At 44.3% G+C, this 20,699-nt stretch overlaps 1 protein-coding gene across 1 annotated transcript in view; it reads left to right on the top strand.

The window, feature by feature from the left end:
* Nucleotides 1–812: 812 nt before the first annotated feature.
* Nucleotides 813–20,699, top strand: part of SSPN (sarcospan) — a 110,504-nt gene continuing 90,617 nt past the window's right edge. The window contains exons 1-2 of the mRNA XM_059402749.1: nt 813–999; nt 2,566–2,665. Coding sequence (XP_059258732.1) covers nt 2,651–2,665 — 15 coding nt within the window. The 5' untranslated portion in view covers nt 813–999; nt 2,566–2,650. The remainder of the gene's footprint in view (nt 1,000–2,565; nt 2,666–20,699) is intronic.

The following is a 20,699-nucleotide window of genomic DNA, read 5'->3' as shown; positions in this document are numbered from 1 at the left end:
CATCGCCTCGGGTGGTGCTGCGTGGTCTCCCACCCCCACCACGTACCCCTCCCGCCGAGTGATAAGCGACGCCGGAGTGTGCAGAGCCCACGTTTACTACCGCTGGCACCTCCAAAGCCTCCCTCCTTAATCCTGTCTCCAACGGGTACCAGCACAGGGCCAGCAACGTGATCCGACCTGCCGCTGCTGCCACATCACTGCGCGGGGAACCCGTGCGCGCGCGCGCTCGCTCGCCCTGTGGCCGCGGCGCCCGGCGCGGGGAAGCACAAGCCAGCACGAGCCGGGTTACCTCTCCCCAGAGCCATCCCGGGAGCATGACTCACTGCTAGCGAGAGTTACAAGAGGTGCCCGGAGATGCGCACTGCCCACGCCGCCCGGCGCAGCGGGCGATTAGGGGCCTTGGAGGCCGGGGGGAAAGCTCGTCCTGCGGGACTCCCCGGGCTCCCGCCCCGCTGCTGCCGCTACTCGGCTCTGCTGGGGGCGGAAAGGAGAGAATATATGTTGATTCCTCTTATATAAGTAGATAGATATAAAAATCGCAGTTCTTTCCATCCTGCAGCAAGAGTAAGGTTCACATTCTCCTGGGTTATCCCCGAAACCTTCATGATTGCCAGCGGCGCAAGAACCAAGGGGAGAATGAACGCGCACAGGGGCGCAGCGGGGGCTGGGACGGTCACTACGCATACCCCCCCCCGTACCGCCCCTCTCCCCCACAGGCCCTCCCCGCAAAGCACGGGTTCCGGGGACGGATCTGGGTCGCGGGAAGCGGCGGCTGGGAGGAGGTCACGTGTCTGCGGGAGTCGCGTCTCCTCCTAGCCTCCAGGAGCCGCCCGGCCGCGGTGGCGGCGCGCGCTGCTGCAGTCTCCCGAGTCCTGGGCGGAGACGCGCCGCGTCTGGCTTCGTGACTCCCGCCGCGGCGGCGGCGGCGGCCCAAGCTCACCCGGGCAAGAGGAGACGCTCGCGGTCCGTCCACTTCGTCTTGGGAGAGGGTCCTTGAAGGTCTCTCGACTTCCTCAAATATGGGGACGGAGTTTGCACCAAACAGGCAGTTTAATAAGGATAATACTTAGAAGAAGTGATTTTTAAATACTGGTTTTATTTTAACCTCGATTCAACCTCTCTCTTGTTTCCGAGTCATTGGGTGGTTAATTCTCTTTAGTGGGGAGGGCAATTTGATGCCCTCCTAGCGGCATATGCCTGCAGTACTGTCCGCTTGTTCCAAATTGACCCAAAAAGGGGGGAGGGGAGGAGGATACCTTTAAGGTGAAACCTCCCTTTACAGGTTTGTGAATTTCGAAGTAAGAAAGGGCTAGATAGAATATTTAGTGAAAATAAGGTCTGGATCACTTCATCTTGGCCTTGTCGGTAGAGCAGACAAGACACAAGGCAGACAGACTAGGGCCAGCCGTGGGGCCTGATTCTGGCGCGGACTCTAGAACAGTTCAGAAGAGGAGGAAAAGGCAAAGAAGACTAGTGAATCATGGGTGTGTTATTGGATGTACACTTACCGTCATTGGGAGACAGAGAGGCCTATTGCTGCAAATTAATCCTTTTTGTGTTACTACTTGGATCTCATCATCCTGTCCCAAGCTTTCTCACCATGCCCAATATTTTTGTTTTCTCTTCCACTCCTTTCTTTTTCAGATGCCCAGCCCAAACTGAGGATGGAATCATTTCGAGTTTTTTTGTTTCCTTTGTGGTTCTCAGTCCTCCTTTTCTTCTGTCTTTCCTTTCCATGCCCACCTTTTTACTCATTTCTCCTTTTCTTCTTTTCCCTTATGTTTTCCTCTTCCTACCTTTTCCCCATGGAAGGTCTGCTTTTGTTCTTACTCTACCGTTTTTTTCTTTTATCTCTTTTCTTTTTGTCTTTTTTCTTTCATTGTTCACCTGGATAACTCTTCTTGCTTCTCCACTTCCTATAAGGCATAGTTTAATGCTTTCTAATGTCCTTTTGCTGAAAGGTATGACAATAGCTAATATCTAAGGGTATAATAATAGCTAATAGGTAATAATAGCTAATAACTAATAATGGCATTTACAATTAGAGAACCTGAAAACCACTCTAGGGGCTTTTTGTGTATAACTCATTAATCTTTTCCACAACCCTATAAAGTAGATCCCATTATTGCCTCCATTTTACAGATGATGTAGTAGATAAGTAGGGAGATAGGAAAAAATGTGCCTATGCTCCCAGAGCAGGATTTAAGCACAGACAGTGGGCTCCAGAGTCTCTGCTTTTAATGATTATTACCCCTTGGTGGGGGTTATAGGGCCAAGGTCTGAATGTTAAGTAGCTGTGTTTTAAGCAATTTACCAGTGTCAGTGAGTGTGGTCATTTGTTGTAGTGTGTTTGTGTGTGTGTGTGTGTGTGGAGGGGGGGCATTGTTGGAAGAGAGGTTGGAAAGGAGAGATGTTAGCACCGGAATAGATGGCAAAGAAATAAAGATATGAGAGAAAGAAGGATAGCAGTCTTTTGTCAATGAATAATTGATTCCATTGGCATCTAGCTCCAAATTTATTGATTTAAACCCAAATCTTCTAATTAATTGTTATAATTTCATACAGATGGACACATGGAAGTACAGTGTAGAAAAGGCTAACGTTGGCCAGCTCTTCAACATTCCCACCGATCAAACCAAGCCGAACTCTAATGCGAAGACTGCAGGTTAGTAATAGCAAAAGTTCACCTGTGGTGAGGTTAGAAAGGGAAAAAAAATCACCTAACAAAGGAACAGAAGACTAGAATGCCCTCTTTGGGTATGTTTAAAAATAGGTTGAGTCGTATTTTTTGAGGAAGATTTAATGCTGTCCTGCTGAAAGCCAAGGAGATACAACATGAGCTTGAAACCCCTTTGAGCCTATAATTAGAGAATTTTGTGATGGCTTGCTTTCAATTAAAGATACCCATCTTTCTCCTTTTAATAGGTGAGGGGGGAGCTGCTTCCATTGCTTTTCTTTGCTTAAGTAGGGAAATCACTACCTATAGAAACGCTAATGAAAGGGAACACTTATCCCAGTCCCCCCCCTCCCCCCACCCCACGTAAGTATTCTGAGCTCTATGCTCATTATATTCACCTTGTGACTTTGGAAGGTCTTATCATGTTTGCTCGCAAAGTCTTGGATTTCCAGCAGAAACTGAACTCTCCTGAGAGGATTAAAGTTTCTGTAGAGAAGAGAAGTTTTCTGCCTCTAGGGTTCTGCAAGCCCTACCAGTCTCCAGGGAGGTGACTGGGGTGTTTTGGGATTCCCAGTCTGATTCAAACTTAGCGGACATCTTTAATAGCCTTAAAGACCCCAGATCTGCCCCTACTGCTGTGAAAATACCCCATTAGTGGGGCAGATGTCTTTCTTAATCACCTCTGTTTTGGGTGGTGGACAGAAAACTTACAGTCGCTCTATATCGTTTTACATCAAAAAGAGAAATGCATCCCACGAAGCAGAGTTCATAAAAATCTGAAGTAAAAAGTTTTTGATTAATGCTAAAATGAAGGTAGGGGGTGGGGCCGAGTGAGATGATAGATTAGGGGTAAGTAAAAGCTTCCCCTGGAACTCTTTCTCTGGGCACTCACACTGCTCTCAGTGGAGAAAAGTTAGTGTGGTCAGGCACAACACAGAAAGAAGGGCACCTCACAAAAGGATCTTAGAAGGGAGGGAAACCCCAGTGCTACTCACCAGGAGCCAAATATAGCTTTTAAATATTGATAATGCTATTTTGTGAAGCTACCAGATTTAAAATCCCAGAATAGAAGGTTGGGTTTTGCAGTTCCATACTCAGCAAATTAGCAGGAACAGCACAAGTGTCTCTGTTTAATTTGTAAAAGAACTTAAGTCTTTCTGGAGACTACCAATTATTGTGTCTGTGGTTATAAACATACTCATGAATCACATTTTATATTTATGTTAACACTGCTCCAGAAGTTTATACACTTACTCGTCTTTACATAGCACCAAGGAGCAGGTAATAGGAAGTAGAAGAAATGAATTTTATCAGTGCTGAAACCTTGTGTTTTGTAATTATGTGATTAATCACAAACACTTGTGCAGGTTGTCCTGAATTTAAAATAAATTCCTAAATTCCTAAATCCCTAAATTCCTAAAGGGATCACATGCAAAAGCCAACCAGGAGAGACAACTGCAAGGGGGATCTCCCTGGCTCTCCTTTCCTCAAGTATTTGTCTGGTCTCTCTGGGGGCCCACGTGCTTAAGATTCTAATTGAACCCAGAAAGGTAGAATGAGGAGCACGTGACAAGCCCATAAGGATTTCCGAAAAGCGATCCCTGCATTTCTCTGGATTCTCCTGGACTAGCCGGATGGTGGAATCTAGAGAAGCGGCACGAAAATGGAGTCTTTGGACACCTTTCCCTTCACCCTTGTTACAGCTGATGAAAATCTGCAGAAAGTTTTCAAAGAGATACATGCTTATGCATTGTGAAACCCAACTGGGAATGAATAAGATGTACTAGATGCCCATTTATCTCACCTGCCTGTTACAGGGATGTTCCTTGAATACTGATTTCAGATGGTGTCTGCCCAGCGCAGAGAGCCGTCTGGTCTGCTCAGAGTCTGGTACTTTATAAGGGCAACAAAAAGACTTGCTAGGGAGGATTTAATCTACGCTTAGAACTGTCAGTAATATGTATTCGACAGTTAACTTAAAGCAACTTAAATTCGTATCTAATTATCCAAAAAGGGAATATGGTTCTGATATTAACTTATAATCATCCTTGACAAGGAAACGGATGGAAATCTAGACTCGATGTATCAGTTAAGATCTGCGTTTGAGCATTCCTTGTAATTTCTACCCAATAACTTCTGCTTACGTGGACGTTCTGTCCTATTACAGGAGTGCTAGAAGTACAGTTTTCTAGATGAGGGTCTCCAATAATGTAGGGGTTCTTTTAGTACACAGGGAGCAGAGAATGGGTATTGGGTCAGCGTGAGCCATCTCTGTGGTGGTCCGACTAAAGGAAATGGCTTGTTCAGGTCCTCTTCTTTTTTTCGCCAGTGGGCCTTTTTTCTCTTCTATGCCATACGTGTTGGCGTTGTCCCTTTATTGTTTGAGGGTATTTAATACCAATTTCAGAAAATGTTCAGTCTTTCCATCTGCAGTTGCCCAAACTTAACTAGCCCCTTAAGCACATGCTTTTTAACATCTGTATTCTTAAGTGCGAATAATTACAGAAATCTGTGTAAGGAGGGGATTTACCAGGGTTTGCTTTTCCTGCAGAATGCAAACTGCAGCTGCATGTTTTCTGGGAAATGATTGTCTTCCTTTTTATGTAGCAGCATCAGTTCCCTGGTTGTTCCGTCTGCATCGCTCTGCCTTCCGCCCCTGGCATCTGGGTTAAAGGAAGCAACCTCCTGCAGAAAGCTCTCTCTGGTAGGGTTCACCTGCCTGTAGCTAAGACTTTGCCCCTCATCCTCATCATCCACTTCCAGCAACACCGGCAGAGGCCACAACGACTTTAGGTCAGAAGATTGTGAGTGACTTGGGTTCTTAAATCGATGAGGGAGGAGAGGAGAGGGAGGGGAGAGCCGCGGGATGGGAGGTGGGGGCCAGTCTCTGAGGCTGGATGGAGAAGTGAACCCTGTAAGAGAAGGCGTCTCTGGGGCACGTTAGTGTGCACTGGTATTTAGGCAGTTGTCCTGCAAACCTTATTTAGTTCTCTCAACTCCTGGATCTAGGCTCCATCAACTCCACTTTGTAGATAGAAAAACTCAAGTTCAGAGACTTTAGGTAACTTGTCATTGCCGTGTAGTCAATAGTGAAGTTAGGCAACAGAGAACCTGAGGCCTGAGGTGTGCTGCTGGGCCTTGTCCTCAGAGTTCAAGATTCTAATGGCCATCTTCTCCTCTCAACCCTTGAGGGGATCCCCTCACCCCAGCCTCTACCTTCCTTGGTGAAGCCCCTCCAGGTCATGGGAGCCATTGCCGGAGGCCGGTTAGGGTGGTTGAGAGATGAGGAAGATGGTGGGATGAGGCATTCTTGAGCCTGTGCATTGGCGTCATGACATCTGACTTGGAATTTTGGGTGGATCTCTGTACAGACGGACACATGGATGAGGATTGTGGTTCGTCCGCTGGAATGTTTATGGTGCTGTTAGAGACTGCACTGGGATGGGCGTTAGGGATTCCGTATTGAATCTTGTCTTCAGTGACCTTACGATCTAATAGATCATAATTTGTTAAAGAGGTGAGATCCCTAGGAAAGCTGAGTAGTTACTCTCAAGCCATTGCATGTCCCAGAGGCAGTACTCAGAAACCTCCGTGGTGGTGCGTGAGATACACGTGTAGCTATGCTTCTCTCGTAATGCACTTTAGAAATCATTCCAGAAAGTATAGTCAGTGACCTCAGCCCATGGGCAAGCCTCTTTCTATAATCAAAACACTTCATGGATGGAGAGACAGGCAGGGAAAATGCTGTCTGCCCGGCCCCCATAAGCTGTGCCTGCATCCTGACCCTCCCCCGATTTGGTGTGCCTCCCTGGTATTGGTGGGAATGCTCTTCAGCACCACCATCTGCAAGGATGTACACCTTCACGTCATGGCCTTGAGCTGTTGTCTGTGATTCTGTCAGCGTGCATGACCCATCCTGTGACCTTCTCTCTGTGTGGCTTAGCTTTTGAACTTGCTCTCTTTGGTAAATGAATCTAAACTTTGAGTGTGGATTAACATTTGGTTTCCCTTCTTGGCACTCCACAGCCTCTGGAGGCTCTGGTAGGAATCTCCTGCTCCATCCCAGCCCCTCAGCCCTCACCCCTGACCCCAGTTGCTTGCTCATTGCCCCAGATTGAAATTTGGACACAACTTGGCTTAACTGGTTTCGTCTGCTCCAGAGTAGGCTAGAGCAGTTTAAAGATGGTGATAACTCATTACAGCGGCTCATAACTTCCAGAATAAAAGGGCACGTCCTCTTCACCATCATGCTGTCCACTTCCTTAGTTCACTTCTTGGCCTTGGCTCTTCAATCTGGAAAGGGGCCAGGCTGGGCTGGCTGCTTGGGGCAGCCCGATGTCCACATCCCTTTCAGCTGTACGGAACAGATGGCAAACTTAGCAGGACTGCCTGACCTTAGAAACAAAAGCTTCGTGGACATTTTTGATCCCTTCATCTCCCTCACTCCCCCCATTTAGTTAATAACCATGTCCTATACATTCCACTTCCTAAATATACATTGAATCCATCCTTTATCCCCCATCCTCAGTTCCTACACTCTAGACCAAGGCCCCCCTCCCCCCATCTCACACCCAAATACTGTGAGAACTTAACTGCCTACCAGTTGGGGTTTAGAAAGGGAAACAGAAACTGCCTTACATAGCTAAGGTACGAGGGACTTAACAGGGGAGATTAGAAGCCGGCATAACCTTTGGATAAAAAAGCTGGGATAATCAAGAGTGCACAAAAACCTGCTGTTGACCTCCAAGAAACGTTGACAGAAGTTTCAGGGGAAGCTTGGTGCCATGGAGCTCAGCTGCCTGCCTCGCTGGAGAGGCTGACTTGCAGGAGCTTGTCCGGAAGCTTCTGTAAACCTCACATTGGCACACAGCGGCCACCGCAGGAATATGGTGGGTCTTTTCCACTTTCCACATCTTGCACGAGGGCCTCTTATGGGCACAGTCTAAGCGGGAACCCTGCAGGCAGGGGCTAGGGGAAAGTGTCCTTTCTAAGTTCCCCCCCTGGGATGAGAGCCAGGAGTAGACAGCAGGCATCTCACACTCCACACCCGCCGTGTACACCCGCCTTCTCCCTCCACCACACCTATGTTCGCTCTTGGGTTAGGACCAGAGCCATATTGCTGTCCGTCTCATGCTCTTGACAAAACCCTTTGGTTCCCATTCTCAGGAGGCTAAATAAAAACAAAAACTTCTCAGCAGCCTGAGAGACAGCCCCCTCCTGCCTCTTCAGTCTCACCTCTTGTTTCTCTTTCTCTCTTTCGGTAACCCAGAGTACCAGCCTCCTTTCAGTTTTGTCTTTCTTCAGCGTGCTCCACTCTTTCAGGCTCTTCCCTCATGCCCTTCTTCCAGCTGACTGGAATGCTTCCCCCCCAACTTCTCCAATCATTCGGCTCTCTTTCACCTGCCAGTCCTTCCCATGCCATCAGAAGTATCACTTTCTCCAGGAAGCTTCCTCTGAGTTCCTAGAGCAGGTTTGTCTCCTTGTGTAAGCTCCTTTGTACCTTCTACTTCTCGTTCTTAACATTTATATTGTTGGAAAGACTCATAAGATGTTTCAGTGACTGTATTCCCCATGAGTCTGTGAGCCCCCTGGGGACAGGCCCCAGGTTGGGGCTGCTGTGTCTCCAGTGCCCAGCACAGCGTGAAGCACAGAGCAGGTGCTCAGCTGTTTCTTGAGTGACTTCTGCAGGTGCGTCGCCAAATCATCTAAGGCCTGAAGGCTTGTTCCAGGGAAAGGCTTGCTGACAAGTCCTAACCCAGCCACAGAGACCTGGAGGAGTCCTCATGCCGGTTGCAGGTGGGGATCTAGTGTTGGCACCTGTGTCCCTTCCCCCCACTAGGACTTCCCTGTATTAATGTGGCTCTTGTGGGCCTGAGCACCCTCCCTCCGTTTGGGGCGCGGTGAAGTTCTTTCTTGGCCTCACTGGGCATGTGAAGACTCGGAAGTAGAGCACACAGAGGGTCAGAAAGTGCTCCTGTTGCAGCAGAAAACCCAGGAGCCTGGCAGGGTCTCTAGTGGGGTAGACCTCTGGCATCGCTGTTGCTCACTGTGCCAGGGTGGACGTGTTCTGTGCCGGGAAGGTGGTAGGCGAACTCTGCCGGTGTGCTCCCTAATGGCCGTGGGACGCCGGCGTTTCTCAGTCTCAGAATTGGACTTCCTTTCACAGTGGGCATCAGCAGGGCAGAGAGAGTGCAGGGGCTGGAGCTGGGCCAGCTGAATTCCACAGGTGCTCCAGAGACCATGCACCGTTGAGGGGACATCGGGGGCATGGCTCTCCGAGGTCGGAAGAGGGGAGGGGCTACAGAGTTCAGCATGACAAGCTGTATTTACAGGTCTGCTGAGCTGAGTGGATCACAGGAGGGGGTCCTGGGGCAGTGCCAAAGAGCTTGGTTACCAGGAGTGCAGAAAGAAACAAGCCCTGTGCCAGGATGTAGGAGTCAAGCCTCGGACTGCGGAACAAAGTAGGAGGGTTGAGAGCCAGCAAAGCCAATCCATCAGAATGCCAAGCTGGTAGGCACAGAGGAGAAAGGAGTGAGAGGTCAGGAGAGACAAAAGAGAGACGGAGCAAGAGCAGGGAGGCAGACACCAGGTTGTGAGGAGAGCCTGCTGGTGGGGGTTGGGATTCTCTTTGGGTTGGTCAGTTGTGCCCTGGATGGACTAGAAATATGGGCAGGACCACTTCGATCCTCATCTGCAAATCAACTTTGCATGTACTCTTGGCACTTAATACTTGCAAAAACAGAGGTTCCATTTTTCTAACCATGTCTCCAGACAGGCAGCATTGATTTTCCCGATCATGGGGTTGCACAATCAGACTGCACTTCCGGAACATAGCTCTGGTGATAGCAAGCCATCAGCGGGCCTTGGTCTGATTCACACCTACTCAGGCGTCCTGCCTTGCCAGGGGTGACCCTGCAGATGAAATTCTGAGTCTGTTGTGATTTTTGGATAGCTGTGCTAGTAATTTTTCTGGAACCTGTGTTTTTTATTATATTTTTGAAATTCTCCTTTAGATGTACTGAAAGTCATGAAATAGACACATCTTACATTTCTGTCGCCTCTCTCATATTACATGGTCCTGCTTGTAGTGGCAGAGTGCTGTGGGCCCAGCTTTAAATTAAGAAGACCTGGGTTCAAATACTATTTTCCCCTCAAAAGCCATGTGACCTTTGGCAAGTTATTAATGAGTCGATTTTTGCAAATATAACATAGAGATAGTAGCGTCTCCTTCTGACTGGGTGTTGTACAGGTTGGGGGCAATGCATGGGGGGCACCTGAGGCATAGTGGGTGAGCCTTGCCACCCGTGGAAACTATTGTTTTCCTGATATGAGGTGTCTGGCCAAAGTTGTGGGTATCATGGAATATAGTTGGAAAATAATTGAGAGGTTAAGTAATATATTATAAGTTTGAGAGGTATACCTTTTGCTTTCAATTATCCTTTACTAATAGATGAATAATAATAAAATAGAGAGGGCAGACCAGTCAATGTCATTTTCCATTAACAAGATACGGTCTTGTTTCATGTGGTAATTGGAAATAGGCAATACCAGCCACAACTATCTGATTTTAAATCATACTCTTCAGACAGCCCTTCTGAGAAGTTACAGTTCCACATTTGTGCACGTGGGAGGAAATGCTGTCTGCCCATGTTTTGTTATAAGTTGAAGCCTTATTCAGGTTTTCAGTGAATGATGTGGATGAATTAAGTCTCAAATTTTGGTATCTGGCCGTGGGAGATAATATTGACTTAATTCCTCCCTATGCCGTCTAGTCGCTCAGCAAGCACTTTGGCTGCAGTTACTCTGTGCCACCCTCTGCTCTGTTTTAGTGTTTTACAAATATTCACTCCTTTCTTGCCCCCAAATGCTTTAAGATAGGTACTATGATAATGCCCTTCATGAAAGGAGGGAAGGGAGGCACAAGAGGAAGTAATCTGTCTGTGCCACACAGCTAGGAAGTGGCGGAGCCAGGATTCCAGGCAGGCGCCGTGACTACAGAGCGGATGACCCCCATCTGGCATTTCTTGCCTCTCCTCAGTGGCTTCCCCAATATCCAGAGACAAGTGGAACTTTTCCGTTCACCATCAATGATTTCATTTAGAGAAGAGAGGGTTCATAGTGCAGAAGGAACATCTGAAACCCTGACCGCAAGGTGAAGCTTTGCCACCGACTATTTGCCAGACTGAATTGAGAAGGGCGGGGTATTGAACTTCTGCGAACCTCAGGGTCCTCCTCATCCGTTTAGTGAGGAAATTATACATCTGTTGTGAGGGCGACTAATTGTTTGTCTGACACGTAGGAGATACCCAAGAAATGTTAGTGCCCTCCTTGAATACTACCACATACCTAAATATACCCAAGTATGCAATTTTTGATGGTTTCTTTTCTCCTGAAAAATTCCTTCTTGATTTCTTTAACTTTTCACTTTGGAAGAATAGGGTGAATTTTGATCACTCAGTCAATAATTGTCAATCATTTTCTATGTAGACGGCATTTTCTGTTGGGGCTATCCAACAGAACTTTCTGTGATGATGGAAAAGTTCTATCATCGGTGCCATCTAATATGGTAACCACCAGCCATGTATGAATACTGAGCACTTAAAATGTGGTTAGTTTAATTAAGGCACTAAATTTCTCATTTTATTTAAGTTTAACTAGTTTAAGTTTAAAGACACACAAATGGCTAGTGGTGGTCATATTGCACAGTGAAAGCCTAGCTTTTTAATCTTGTCCAAATACTAGCTGATCAGCAGATAATTCTTTTAAGAAAGTCAAGACAGATTTTTAGTTTGTTCTTCTCCTAAGGTGTCTATGATGCTTAGCATCTTTGTACGAAGAAAAAAATAATCAATTATCAAGCATAAATTCAAGCAAATAAAGAAAAACTATAGCCATCAACTTCGCTGGGTTTTATGATATTTGAGAGATCCATTTTAGTTTTACGGGAATCCAAATGACATCACTTATCCACATTTTAAAATATTGATCATGAATTTGCTATGGGTATTTAATGAGTTCCTATAATAGATAGTCATATAATAATTTTAATCCTGCATCATATCCTATGCCTATCAGGTTCAGATATAAGCCATAGTGTACTGGTAAATGTTGAGTGGGTCCTCTTGAAAAAATGTGTGCGTATGTATGTGTAGTTTATTATACACTTTACTATATAAAGGATGTGAGGCCCAGCACCTGTTCAAACATAATGATAAAATATACATTACTCCTGTGAATTCCATATAGCCAATTGATTCTGAGTGTTTTTATTTGTTGATTTTTATTTTATTGCTTTTATTTACTGATTTTTGCCAGATTCTTTTACCTCTTTCTAACCTACGGTTGCAGTGAATTCACAGGTATAATTCTGACAGGAATGTTGGGGTAGGTGAAATTGAAACAAAGACCATTGTTAGAGCCCCACTCCTTCACCAATGATATGAGAGGAAGTGTCCTCACTAAATCAGATAATACTTTTCACATACCGGAAAAAGATTTCCTCATTTTTCTGTGTAATTCCCAGCATAACAACTATATAGATAGACGTGGCACACTTTTAAATCCAATCTACGTGATTAACATTTTCTCCATGACTTTTTTGATCTAACAATTGACAGAATCATAAATCAAGCTCTAATTTGTAGCATTTGCTCCTTTTCATGGCATAACTACTCTGACCAGGACCAACCATAGGCTGGCAATACAGCAGCACGAGAAGTCCATGGTAAGCTACAGGGGACATAACCAACCTCAAGGGCATAGATAATAATGAAATGTAATAAAGTAATTAGAAAGTGCTGAGTTTTGTATATTCATCGCCTTTGTTTTTAATATCTACTTAGTGATAAGTTTATAGAACTTAATGTCTAATAATGGCTAGTCCCAGGATCAGTCCTGTGGCCATCAACAGTTTATTGAGGGGCCACTCTGTGCCAGGACTTAGTGCTAGGCTATAAATATGAATCCGGCCTGTCACTATGTGTGCCTTCCAAGATGTGCTCATGCCCTCTTCTGTATCAGCATTTTCCCTCTGGATGATCTCATGTAGGTTCATGGCTTTGCTTTCCTTGTTATGCTGAGGGCCCCTGAATTTATGTTTCCACCTCTCTTTTCTGCTGCAAGCTCCAGACTCCTAATTCCAACAGCCTACTCGATGACTTCTCTTGGATATCTTATGGTTATTCTAAACTTGACACGACCATTCCAACTGACACATCTTAATGTCCCCCTTCTGCCCCAGATCTATCCACTCTTCCTCGATTCTTCACCATACTCTGTCAACGACACCACTGTACACCACTGAACTGAACCCAAATTTAAGTCTCATCCTTGGTCCTTCTTTCATATTTTCTGCACCCAATCCATCAACAACTTCTGTCTCTCCTATACCAAAATCTTGCCTGAATCTGGACAGTTTTCAGCACCTTAAGTGCTACCATTCTTGTCAAATCCACTCTCTCATTGGGACTGTAGAGAGACTCCTACTTGCTCTCATTGTCTTTCCTTTTCCTCATACAGACCTCACACACAATACAAAAAACTCTTAAAAATATAACCCAGCTCAAACAAACCTCTTTTTTTGAAACGCAGTTTTAAACAAACTTTTTTGTTTGAAATCTCTCCAGGGATTGCTTACTACAATTAGAATAAAGTCCAAATGTCTTGCCTTGTCTATGGTAGGTGGAATAATGGGCCCCCAAAGATGTCCCCATTCCTAATCCCTGGAACCCGTGAATGCATATTTCCTTACATGGCAAAAGGAACTTCGAGGATGTGACGAAGGCCCTTCAGACAGGGAGGTTGTCCACATGGTCCCAATGTAATCACTAGAGTTCTTAGAAGAGGAAGAGGAGGTTGAAGAGAGTTAGAGGTGGTTGTGACTACAGAAAGATCGGAGAGATGCCACAATGCTGTCTTTGAAGACTGAGGAAGTGCGGCAAAAGCCAAGGAATGAGGGTGGCCTGTGGACGCTGGGAAAGGCAAGGGGGTGGCTTCTTCTCTAGAGCCTCTGGAAAGGAACACAGCCCTGCCAACACGATGTTGTAGCCCAGTGAGACCCCTGTCAGACTTCTGACTTACAGAACTGTAAGATAATAAATTTGGTTGTTGGAACCTCCAAATTTGTGACAATTTGTTACAGTCACAATAGGAAATGAATGCAGTAGTCTGCAAAGCCCTCCAAGATTGGTCTCTGTCTGTCTCTCGGATCTCGTTGCCTGTCATTCTCCTGCTTGTTCACCATTCTCTGGCCATCTACACATTTGTTTTGTCTGCATAGCAAGGTGGGTCCTTCCCTTGGGCTTTTGTTCCCACTGTGCCTTGCCTGTGACTGTCTTCCCAAGGTCTTCACATAGTTGGCTCTTCATCATTGGGATTTCTAAAACCTCTTCAAAAATGCACCATCCCCTAGTCACTTTTTAATCTGTGTTTTATTTTCTGTATGGCTTTTATTAGGATCTGAAATTGTCTTAATTACCTGCTTATTGTCTCTGTATCTCCCCTTCTTACCAGACATGAACCATCAAAATATAAACTTCATGAAATCAGACACCTAGTCTGTCATGTTCACTCAGTAAGCACTCAGTGACTATTTGCTTAAAAAAATGAGTGAAAACATGGCGCCTTGCTTCAGCATACACACATCCAGTGGGAGAGACGATGGAAAAAGCAATGATGATAGAACAGTAATAGAGGCTATGAATGCAGTTCCTCTGGGATGTTTTGGGCACCCATGAGAAAAGCACTTTGGTAGGCTTTCCAGAGGAATGACAACTGGGAAGAATCCTGAGGAGAAACTGGGAAAGCAAAAGCCAGTAGAAAAGGAGCAGGTGGACTGTCAGGCAGAGCATGACGGAGGGGCAAGGGCACAAAGGTGTGAGAGGAAAGGCATTATGGGAACTACAGGTGGTTCAGTTACCTTGGGAGCCTGAAGTGAAAGGCAAGAAAATGCGTTACCACAGAAAACTTGACATGACCTACCAAGAGATTTTTAATTTGTGTAGATGGCAGTTAGGGGGCCTTAAAGGATTATAAGCAGTGTCAGTTTTGCACTGTAGAAAATGTATTCTGATAATACTATTGAGAACAGATTGAAGGGGAGGCATGCTGGAGCAGAACACCAACTGGCAGGACATGGCCGTTGTCAAAGACCCAGGGGCAGTGGCAGTGAAGATGGAGAATGATGGGGGAGATCTGAGGACTGTTTTAGAGATTCTGTGGGAGTCGTAAGCAATTTATCATGTGGAGTGAGGGAGAAGAAGGATTAGGGATGACTGCCTGGGTTCTGACTCGAGTGACTGGGCAGAGGGTGCTACCAGCAGTAAGACTAGGCAGTACAGGAGGAGGATATGAGGCAGATTTCACTCTGACATGTTTGAGGTGCTGTGGGTAAAGGAGCTATCTCTGAAGCACTTAGATAATTGGATCTGAAGTTTAGAGGAAAGACCAAGACTAGAAATTTAGAATTGAGAGTCAGTGGCATATGTGATTGAGTGGTTGGGACAGTTCCAATGACATAGAGATTAGAAGGTTGAGGGTGGAATGCTAAGGAACCTCAATTTTTATACATTGGGTAGAAGAAGTTTAGTCCAAGAATAGGACCAGGAAAAAGTCGGGAGGAAGAAAAAGAGATACCTCTGGCCTTCCTCTGCACCTACAATTTAGTGCCCATCTTAAATCTGACCTCTTTGAAGTCCTCTCCAATGGATGCAGATGAAGGGTGCTTTCCACATGGAACCTTTTTTTTTTTTTTTTGGTACTTTGGTCTAATTATCTCACTCCTATGTTTTAAATTTCTTGAGTGCAGAGATTATGATTCACGTACTTTTCATTCTTTGGAACTCTCAGGAGAATATCCTGCATATATTACTTTTTTTTTTTAAAGTTTTTATTTATTTGAGAGAGAGAGCATGAAAGGGGCAAGGGGAAGAGGGAGAAGCAGGCTCCCTGATGAGCAGAGGGCCTGATGTGGGACTTGATCCTGGGACTCCAGGATCATGACCTGAGCCGAAGGCAGTTGCTTAACCAACTGAGCCACCCAGGTGCCCCTATATTACTTTTATGACGAATGAATATGACCACTGAATCCAGCAAATCCTATTTGGAATGTAAGAATTATTTATTTATATTTTAAAGAAAAGAGTAATCATTTGAATAAATACAGGTGATTCTAAACAGCAGAATACTTCAAGATAACAGTAGTGTATCATCTTGATACATTTGATTGTTGTGAATTCCTATGTAGTCATAATAGAGAATTACTTATTGGGTGCTTACTATGTTCCAGACAGTCTGTCAAGTTCTTTCTATATATGATTTCATGTAATCTTTACAGTAGCCTGTGGGCATGGCATTATTATTATTCCCATTTCACAGATGGAGAATAGGAATTTCAGAGAAGCTGAATATCCTGCCCCAAATCACACAGTCACTAAAGGGCTAAAATTTAAAGCTGGGCAGACTGTCTCTAGAGCTCATGCCATTCAGGTGACAACATACAGAAAACTCTGTGTCAAGGCAAGTCCGGGGCAGGAAGGAACTTCAGAAACTTGTGAAAGGGCTTTGATAACTTAAGTGCTCCTAATCAGGGATGCATTTTGCATGGTTAGAAATAAGTATGAGACATATTTTCTTTTTAAGATTTTATTATTTATTTATTTATTTGACAAGTAGAGATCACAAGTAGGCAGAGGCAGGCAGAGAGAGAGGTGGAAGCAGGCTCCCTGATGAGCAGAGAGACCCATGCAGGGCTAGATCCCAGGACCCTGAGATCATGACCTAAGCTGAAGGCAGAGGCTTAACCCACTGAGCCACCCAGGCGCCCTGAGACATATTTTCATGGGGAAACAAAAAGTTGCATTTTTGTGATTTGCCTTAAAACAAAGACTTGCTGATTTAAACAAATACCAAAGATCAATTCATTCAATAAGAGATTTAGAAATGCAGAGCTTTGCTGTAGGGTACCATAGCACAAAAACCAGATATTGGCCACTATGATTTAAGGCAAAAACAAAATGAATTTAATGGAGTAAAAGACCCAAAAGAGGTTTTAGTGCCCAAAGTAGGCGAGCTTTAAGAGATATCTTTACTGCAGTTCTAGTAGTAATATCTGATTCCTCCTGATTCTTTATCGTTTAACAACAAGGTGGGGAATGGCCTTAGTTCTCATTGGCCTGTTAAAATTGTAACATACACCAGATAAATTGCATCTCTGTTGGACTGTAAGCCTATCAGGAACAGAGTTCACTTTTCCCATTATTCTATGGCAAATACAAAAGAAGCATAGGCAGTGAACAGGATACAACTTGTAGCAATTACTGCAAGGGGACAGATACAAGCTCCAGAAGGTAGGGGCTTGTTTTTGTTTACCCCTGGCCTTTAAGGGAGATTCTGAGCTTAGTAAATATTTCTTGAAAGAATGGTTTCATAGAATGGGGGCCATTGTCTGACAGGTGAAATTGATTACTTACTAAGTCTTTCCATTTGTAAGGTCTGTGATTATATTATTCATAGTCTTAATTCCTATTAAAAATTATGTGGTCCCTTCTGTGCTAAAGCAGTATAACAGGCTACTCATTTTTCAGCTCACTTTTTCAGATTATTAAACATAATGATAAATTTACTAGTATATAATCACTTCAATAGCACCATATTGGTATATTTTTAACTAATATTTCCATTAATTGAATGAGAGAGCAAATTTAAATGATTGACTATCTTATGGTGTTATTAGAGAAAAAAATATTTCTAATATTGTGAGACACCAACAACTGAAATCCATATTCAAGGAATTGTACATAGTCTTTTTTTTTTCCAGTTTATTAAGGAAAACTAGAATTGACATGTCTGTCACATTCTTGTCACATCTACATTTTTGTAATCAGAATATCTCAGACTTCACCAACCAGATAACACTGCTGTATTATTCAGGACTCACCCCGTTGCAAGTGACAAAAACCAAATTCAAATTAGCTGAAACAGTGAAGGGGATTATTGGTTTGTGTATGCAACCAAGGGGAGGGCTAGGTGACAGAAGGGCGGATTTGACCGTCATTAGATCTCCTTTCCATCTCTCCTTCTCTCCATCTCTCAAATGCTCTCTGCAAATTAGCTTTATTCTCCTCAACTGATTTCTTGCTCAAGGCTAAAACTCAGGGGTTTATGGAGTGTGGAGGTGGTGGGGTGGCTGCTGAAGCTTTAAGGCATATCTTCAGATTTGTAACAAGGAGACAAGAAGGTTAATCCTTCCCATTCCAGTTCAAGAAAGGCTGGGAAAGAATTCTGAGTGGCCCCTTTGGGGACTTGATTAGTTTCTCTGTTCTACAAGGGCTGGTGAGCCGCTCTGACCCACGAGTCTCAGTAGCAGCTCTACTCTTATGGTTGACGATGAGATGTGATCTGTGTATCAGAGAGCAGGTGAATAACCGTGGTGTCCACCGCACTCATGACGTTGGCATTGACTCCGTAGTGGCTAGGAGCTGTCACGTAGCAAGTAGCTGGGAGTCTGGTCTTATATAGAGCCTCTGTGCGCTGAGAATTCTGGGAATTCTCAGGATGCCTAGAAAAGTATCCAAGACTTGGTCTTGGCTTTCACTCCCTCCTGTGGATCCCTTGAATATGGATTTCAGTTGTTGGTGTCTCACAATATTTCATGGGCATGTTCATGAAAATATGCACAAAAGGCAGGACCAGCGCCACCACCACAGTCCTGGACTCGGTACTGGTGGAGATGAGTACGTACTCCAAGAAGGATGAAACTGACCTGCCGCCCCGTGCCCCTCTGCCAGGAGCCTGCAATTTTCACTCTTGCTGGAGTGAGCTCCTTCTAACTACTGCTTCTCCGGGATGCGTGTGCTACCTTGGTAGAGACATTGGGGTGGGATGGATTTCGGTGTCCTTTTCATTGTGTGTGCAGATATAGGATTGCACTAGTTACCTGTGCTCTTAGTGTGTTAGCTCTAACTTCGTGAGTTTCTGGAGCTCCCTCAGTCTCAGTTTGACCTTTCAGACATTTATGCTGCGATCACCCAGGAGTGATTCTTTGATATCAGTTGATTTAATCATCTGCACAATTCCTCAAAAGGCAGAGTCACCTTAACTTTGTACTAAATAGGACACTCACCCTCCCTAAACACAATTATTAATGTTTAAAACTATGCAGAGTTAGGGCAGATTTTCTGTTTGTAAGGTTAACAAATAACAGTTTTATTTAGATGTGATTTGCATACTATATAATCAGTGTACACTTAGTTTACAGTGTGTAATTAGCTTTTAGTATATTCCCAGAGTTGTGCAACCATCACCACAATCAGATTTAACTCATTTTCATCACTCAAAAAAGTAACTATTATCAGTCATTCCTTACTGTCCTCTACTCCCCTCTCCCCAGCCCTAGACAACCACGTATCCTCTCTCTGTCCCCGGGGATTTGCCTGTTCTGGACACCTCATAGAAATGGAATCATTCAGGGGCGCCTGGGTGGCTCAGTGGGTTAAAGCCTCTGCCTTCGGCTCAGGTCATGATCTCAGGGTCCTGGGATCAAGCCCCACATTGCGCTCTCTGCACGGTGGGGAGCCTGCTTCCCTTCCTCTCTCTCTGCCTGCCTCTCTGCCTACTTGTGATCTCTGTCTGTCAAGTAAATAAATAAAATCTTAAAAAAAAATCGAATCATTCAATATTTTGTCCTTTGTGTCTGCCTTCTTCTACTGAGCATAATGTTTTCATTATGGAAACATAATGTGGTAGCATGTATCTGTACTTCATTCGGTTTTATGGCTGAATAATATTCCATTGTATGGATAGACCACATTTTGTTTATCTGTTCATCAGTTGAAGGACATCTGAGCTATTTCCACTTTGGCTATTATGATGAATAATGCTGCTGTGAGCATTCGTGGGTAGATGTTTGTACAGACACATGTTTTCAGTTCTTTTGATTATATGCCTAGGAGGTGAATGGCTGATTCATATGGTAATTGAACTGCTAGACCGTTTTCCAAAGTGGCTGCACCATTTTGCATTCCTGCCAGAAATGTATGAGGGTCCCAATGTGTCCACAATATAAGGGATGTTTTAGCAGAAGACATGGTAAATGTCAAAAGTGAGGCATGTGAAGTCATGACCTCTCTTTACTGGCAATAAGCTCAATAAATTTCCAATTTTTAAGACTCCATTGGTTCAACCTAAAAAGTAGTATTTAAAATACATCCTTCTGAGGCACCTGGGTGGCTCAATCAGTTAAGTGTCTGACTCTTGATTTCAGCTCAGGTCATGATTTCAGGGTCTTGAGATCGAGCCTCACGTTGGGCTACATGCCGGATGTAGAACCTACTGAAGATTCTCTCTCTTTCTCCCTCTGTCCCTCCCTGCCTTGAAAAAATAAAATACATATTTCTACTCATAAACCCTGAAGTTTATGAGTCTAAATAATCCACAAGAATAAAACTTCAACGTGTAGTGCAAGTTTATCCAATTTCTATTAAGGGAGCGATAGCAAGGATTAATATATCTGAACAAATATTTTAGGTTGGTAGTATTCAACTTTCTTTCCGAGAAAGTCATCAACATGTAAAAAAACTAGAAAATACAACTGGGTAGGTGGAGGTAAGGGTTTTATATAATTGCATTTTCTGGAACTATCTATATCTGAGCCTTAGCTCAGCCAAGACATCCTGCAATATATGTAATAAAGCAATAAATAATGTAGGTAGATATGAAAAAAGCAGTAATATCTATACATGATAAAAAGGCTTGGAGGTACGATTCAGATACTACTTAATGCAACATCATAAACTTCTTCATGACCAAAACAACTGTAAGTGGTGGAGTACTTCTTTTTCTCCCCCCATCTTTCTCAGCAAGCCTGATGGTGGAAGGCTTTTAAGGCAGCGAGTGCCTGCTTCTCCATGATTTGTCCCTTTCCATCATCAGGTTAAGTTTTCCATTGTATCTGAGAGAACTTTTTGGAGCTTTAGAATTCACCTGAATATTTATATAATGAAACAAATTCTTCATTTCACAAAAT

The sequence above is a fragment of the Mustela nigripes genome, chromosome 6 (assembly GCF_022355385.1).
Source record: "Mustela nigripes isolate SB6536 chromosome 6, MUSNIG.SB6536, whole genome shotgun sequence".
Lineage (NCBI taxonomy): Eukaryota > Metazoa > Chordata > Mammalia > Carnivora > Mustelidae > Mustela > Mustela nigripes.
This window is presented reverse-complemented; position numbering and strand designations above follow the sequence as displayed.